Source organism: Habropoda laboriosa, unplaced genomic scaffold (genome assembly GCF_001263275.1).
Source record: "Habropoda laboriosa isolate 0110345459 unplaced genomic scaffold, ASM126327v1 scaffold597, whole genome shotgun sequence".
In the NCBI taxonomy this organism is placed as follows: Eukaryota; Metazoa; Arthropoda; class Insecta; order Hymenoptera; family Apidae; genus Habropoda; species Habropoda laboriosa.
In genome coordinates, this window is record NW_017100768.1 from 90,323 (window position 1) to 96,660 (window position 6,338).

At 43.5% G+C, this 6,338-nt stretch overlaps 1 protein-coding gene across 1 annotated transcript in view; it reads right to left on the reverse strand.

Moving 5' to 3' along the window:
- LOC108577212 (putative fatty acyl-CoA reductase CG5065) overlaps positions 1–6,338 on the reverse strand; it is a 14,295-nt gene extending 7,957 nt beyond the window's left edge. The window contains exons 1-2 of the mRNA XM_017940344.1: positions 6,148–6,338; positions 284–769 (exon numbers count right to left, since the gene is read on the reverse strand). Of these exons, the coding sequence (XP_017795833.1) occupies positions 284–769; positions 6,148–6,338 (677 nt within the window). The remainder of the gene's footprint in view (positions 1–283; positions 770–6,147) is intronic.

Genomic DNA, 6,338 nt, shown 5'->3' on the forward strand with positions numbered 1-6,338 from the left:
CAGTTCCATAATTACCACTACACTGCGTATTTCCATGCATCGATAGGAAATTGAATGCAAAATTGCACAGAAAAAATGCGCCACAAAATATGGATAGCACCTACCGAAATTTCACCCTTTCGCTACATCCTGAAAAGATCCTGAAAAGATCCTGAAAGGACTTTGCATAAAACTGGGCAGTCCAGTAGTCAGAAATGAATTGAGAGCAAGAACGTCTAATCGAAATGATATCGGTCCGGTAAAGGTGGCGAGAGAGGTGGAGAAGGAGGAAAAGGGTACTTACGCGGTGGCTCGTTCCCAAGCAACGGCGATGAGGGTGTTGACCGCCAGGTCGATCGGAATGATTTCCGCTTGAAACTCTGAGTTGCCGCGGGCGAGGCCCGCTCCGACCATCAGGGCGGTCGGTCCTTTGAAGACGTCCACGAAGCCAGGCATAGGCTCGCGCACAGCCGACCCTACCAACGGAACCCGCACCAGAGCCACAGGTCCCTCGAGTACAACTTCCTTTTCCATCGCTGACTCGCTGATTTCACCGTCGGACGCGTGTCGGAAGATGCTCGAGACCACCACCACAGCTTGCAGCCGCGGCAATTCTTGGCAGAAACGTAGAACACCGTCGCTTGGGCCGGCCGCGTGCAGGACCACGCTCACCTTCCCCAACCGTTCCCGGTCCGCCTTGGCCGTGCCCAGTCCATCGTACAGCACGTTACCCTGCAACACCTTCACCCGGGAAATAGCGTCGGGGACCTCGTGCCGCAATCTCTCGAATCTGCAACAGAAAGAAACGACCAAGTTGTTGCTTGTCCAACTGGACTCTAGCCAGGATTCGTTTGATCGTCTAATTCGACGTCGACGAGAATTATCGAACGATTTCGAAAGGCCAAGTGTTGGTCTTCGATTCGTCTCATCCTCGACCTCGTTCGTATACCAAACCCTGATATTCTTTAGTGTCTCCGTTCCGCGGTACTTGCACTTAATAAGCGATTAGTACACGGAATACGACGTAACTGTTCGTAACTTTTGTCTAAGAAATTCATCGAACAAATTGTGGTAACAAGGAGAACCTTGCGTCAACGCAAATCGTAACAGTTATTACAAGCTCCGGCTTCACCATCCGCCTTCCGAGGGCTAATACGTTACGGATGAATGGACGGTGTGTTTAGCGACATCGCGGAGGCAATCTTGTGTTATGGACGACGATAAATTGGGTTACGTGAATATTATTTCAGACGTGTACGTATGTTTGATGTTTGTCGAGCTTAGGTTTCGATTGTTCTCCTGTATTTAACACTAACCGTACCAGCACTTGATGTATACTTATTTTTACCGCAGCCGGTCAAATGACCAGTTGTAAGAGTGATTGTCAATTTAATATAGGAGGCAACGCAGAAACTAGCCTTCGGAAAAATGACATATTTTCATTTCAAAACAGGTGCATGGTTTAAATGAAATTTTGAAACCGACACGGTTAGTATTAATTGCAATTTTTCAACGTCACATCGCGCATACACAACTATGCAATCGTATCGACAGTTCGTCGTCTCCTCGCAATACGATAGATGAATTTTCCCAGCGTTCAGCCATTTCCCCGAAAAGGAACGATCGCCGTGAAGTACGAAAAGTTCGAAATGGTATATAGCTGCCATAATTCGCATCGCTTTATTAACCAGGGTCGGCGGTGCTCTTCTACGGCCGGAAGGAAGCGAGCGAGGGAATTTCTCCGGGGAGTACCGCTCTGCGGATTTTAATTTCTGAAATTTAAACCGCATCGCACGCGTGTGCGCCCAATGCAGCTTACGATCGCCGCGTCGCGTCGATAAATTTCCCCGATCCTGGGAATACCCCGAGTGAGTTTGAGTGGTTCTTTCATGCTGCCGCGCTGTGTTCTTCAATTAGACCGTCGAAAGGTGACAAAGAAGGAGCAAATACGCTGCTTGTTGTTTATTCCTTCGGTCAACTGTGAGGTAACGTGTCAAGTCTACCTCGCGTGTGTCTCGAGAAAGTGTTCACAGGCTGTTTTCAATGTCGGTCGATCGTTAACACTTTATCGTGTCATTCTACAACAATTTTCGTTTAAATGTCGAGTTTAGTGTTTGTTTAAGGTGCTGCGTCGTGCGCTTCGAACAAGCGGTATGTTCGAGTGTTCGTGCGAGGTTCGTAGAGGTTGCACGTATTTTATTATGTTAAAAGAAAAAAACTTTATTTTGAAGAGTGGTAGTTTATGTGGTGTTTGTCTATTTTCCCTTTTCGATCTGATGTGTATGGGAACGGGTCTACCCCCTTGGACGGTCCTCCATGGCCCGCGAGCATGCCGCCCACCCTGGAATTTCCAAGTTGGCGGTGTGTCACGATGGCGGGCGAGTGAGGCCCAAGGGGTAGCCCGCGCGTAACGGGACTTTGGGCGGTCAGGGAGACGTCTATTGAATGTTCACGAGTGGGCACCGGGAAGGTATGTGGCCCGCAGAAAATTTATTTTTCTGCAGCCATAAAACGCTTCCTGGGCTTCGTGGCCAATTTGAAAGAAAAATTAATTAACGCGAAGAAAAAAGGGGCGCATTCAAAAATAGCGTAAACAGGCGTCCATGTCGTAAACCCAATCCCTAGCATAAGGTAAAAGGTTCTTGAAGAATTTACATATTTCTCGAGGATTCCTGTACGTTAACTTCCGAATCGTCTCACGCGTCAAGCAGCGACACAATTACTAGTCGGCTAATTGCGAAGCTATTAGGAAAGGGTCAGAGTAGCGAAGAGTGTTTGAATTTTAATATCGGGGTCAGAGTGACATTTGTGACGGAATATATCGCTCGTTTAATTACGTTTAACTGTCCAACTTTTTATTCCTCCGACGATCTAATTATCCGCGAGATTATCGTTATTTATCCAAGCACTGGTTTCCATTAGGTTGTCCGGAAATAAATTGCGGAAATGATTTCCATTAGATTCTGTACATTTTTTCCAACGTTTTGCAAGAGTTCCTATTCCGTTACAATAAAAATCAGGAGTTGTAGAATGAATAAACTCCGAAAGATTTTTTCTCGCAAAGAGTTATCGAAATGTTTAAAAAAATAAGGAGGGTGTTTTAATGTTTCATAACGCGTTATCGCGTAGGAATATTGCTCCCTTACGATTTACCAAACTTGCTTCTTTAACAAATAACTGTTTACGCGTTATAATCGTTAGTTGTGCTTTCACCGAATACACGACCGATATTTCGGCCGGTTTCCGGGGCTTTACGTCCTAATTTAAATTCGTAGAAAAATATGGTACGAATTTGCCTGTTGTCCGTTGTTACGTTTTTAAGTTATACTCGGAACAAACGACGGTGAAAAAGAAAAGTGTGTCAAATGGTTCAAATGGTATATTACTTGATAAACGTAAATTTCAAATATGACAACAGAAAACCGCAATTTATTTCGTGTATCGTGTCGTCTATTTCGATTCCTCCGCGCGATACTCTATCTGAAACGACTAAACAAATTGACACGGTTCGCGCAGCATCCGGTGAATTCGCAATGAAAAGCTAATTCACGCCGCTGCTCTGTCTAATGAACCCTTGATTAGAATGGAAGGCAGCAATATCTAACGAATGTCTGATTAAAGTCAGACGCAATATCTAACGAATATGCAGTGTAATATGTACCTAACGAGCGAAGGATTCGCCGAATGAGAAACGTAGGCGAGCCTATTATCTTCGTTCGTACGCCTAATTAAAAATCATTCCCCCGCGAAACAATCTTCGTGAATTAATAAAATGCCGAAATTCAGTCGTACGCTCCCAAACGAACACAGTTCTCTCTCTGGTTCTGTTTCTTAATTATCAGGCGAGCTTTATTCGCGCTTTCCACCTTTTGCAAATGCACAGTATCGACGATGATGGTATTTACGGTGTTTACTGCACGAATAATAGCCTCGACCATTGCTGAACGGCGAGTAAAACGCTCCTTTTTTAAGGGGCTATTCTAGTCTAGACTTTTCAAAAAAATCCATTTCTTTTTCTTACATTTTCTGGAAGTAGACATTTGCAGAAGTGTAACTGTCGAAGTTCGAGTTCTAGTTGTCCGATTGACTCGAAATTTTACACGCACCTTTGGTGGATGTGCCGTTATCGTCTGAACCAGAATTATGCCAAAATATATATTTTTCCGAGTTTTAGAGCCTCCGAAAGACGAAAAAAAGTCGAAGAAATCGACGCACAAAATTCAAAGTGCCGTCATTTTGTAAATTTTCACTATTTTCTTTTCATTCTGGTTCACACCGTAATCACATTCGTACTAATCAAGAATCCTTGTGGTCTTTTCATTTCGGATAAACAGAATGGGCGGAATCGTGTCAGCCAGTAGGACACTTTTTTTTAAAGGGACCGCACTGAATGATGTATCATTCAGACAGTTTCGATTATTTTCACTTGAGAAAAATTGTCAACTTTCTTAAAACATGAATAAATATGTATGCAAAATGCCGATACCGAGAAACTTACACTTTCCTCACAAAAAAATCCCTAAGAAGGACTAAAAAATGGCACTCTAGACTAGAATACCTCCTCAAGGATAGGAAACGGCGAGAAAAAGGAAATGGTTAATGGCCACGACTGTCCACGGCGTCCAGCAGGACCGTTTGCAAGGATTTATCAGGCACACACGCCGAATTTTCGCTTCGTAACTGTTTACAATAGCAAATTTCAACATTGTTGATTCTGTTATACGTGTAATAGTAAACAGGTCTTTGCCGGACCTAGAAATCCCTGTAAATTTCCACCCGTTATTGCCACGAACTAATTCTCACATGGATTAAACGAACCAAACTTGACCACTGTAAATTGCTGTAACGTGTATCGGCGAGTTTGTGAAAGTGGCTCGAGTGATGTCACTGTTTCTTCTTTTGGAATATTTCGAATATCGATAAGTTCTCGAGGTCAACTGCAACGACCAAAGAAACGGTGTTGACCACGAGTCAAGTTTGTGAAACAGTGACTCCCATTGATATTCGGACACTATTGAGGACATTGTAACTTTTTTGAAATTGGGACGAGCGACTTGAGTTTTTTTCAGAAGCTAGAACGATTAGTGTACTAGATGACGCGTGCAACAGTTTGGAAAAAATTGCAATTTGTGGGAATCGGGAAGAAAATTGTAAAGGTCACTGTTTACAACATTTTTGTCTGAGCTTGTCTGAAAATTCCATCGAAATCGGTCGATGGAGAAACGAGCGACAGGCATCGAAATGTGTAAGAATCTTCAGATTTATCAGTTGTAAATCTGCGAAACGTATTTTTTAAATTTTCATTGCAAGCTCGGATAAAAATGTTGTAAACAGTGGCCTTTACAATTTTCTTCGCGATTCCGTCAAGTTGCAATTTTTTGCACACGTGACTGCCGGTATACTTAAAAAAAACAGAACACAGTGTGAGCTGTTAATCAAAGGCTATAACCAAAGTGCCGCTCCGAAAAACCGTTAGAGCCTCCTAGTCCGACTGTCCTGGGAAAGTGCTTAGTTTACGGCACCCTTAGGTATCCGCGCGCTTTCTCTAGTATGCTAATCTTTCTAACTTCTGAAAAAAACTCAAGTCGTTAGGTCCAATTTTAAGAGTTGTACCGTTCTAAAGAGTGTCCGAGTATTAGTGGGAGTCGCTGTAATTATAAATGTCAGTCCAAGTAATTAGTATCGATTGCAAAATTTCGTGCTCGATTTGAAAATGACAAAGGCATCTTTCGATAGGAATGTAAAATGACGCTGAAAGAAACCTCTGTACAGGAAGTGCGTACAGGAAGTTCAATTAACATTTCAAGCGCCGAACCCGCTTTAAGGCGTAATACGTGGACCAGCGTTTTTACACGTTTGTGCAGAAAACAATGTACCTCTTGAACAGCCAGTGGTTCAACGTTTATGTCGTTAAAAATCGTCGCTGTGCCTGTAACAAGCACTGTGCAAAATTTTTCAATAGAAATTTTCTGCTTTACAAGAGTTATCTTCCTTTATTCTGTAAAAGTGCATGTTTCTGCAAAACTCGTAAATATTGCGGCGCTTTAAGTGTTAAGAAAACTTTCCAATTCTCAGGAAAATAATTCGACAGCAGTGTCTTGACAGTTGGAACGACAACAGCGATCTCGACTTCAGGCTTGGATTTAAAGGGAGAATTGCGATTCGTACCGAGGTGACAGGAAGATGTTCTTGATCCTGTTGTCTTTGTTGAAGCCATGTCGTGGCCGAACGATCACGTACACCTTGACGTTAGGAAACGAACGGAGAATCTTCTCGAGTAGTGCTCGTCCCACATCACTGGTCACTCCCGTTAGGAGCAGCTCCCGATCGGCGTACCAGTCGCGCAGAGCCATGCTCAT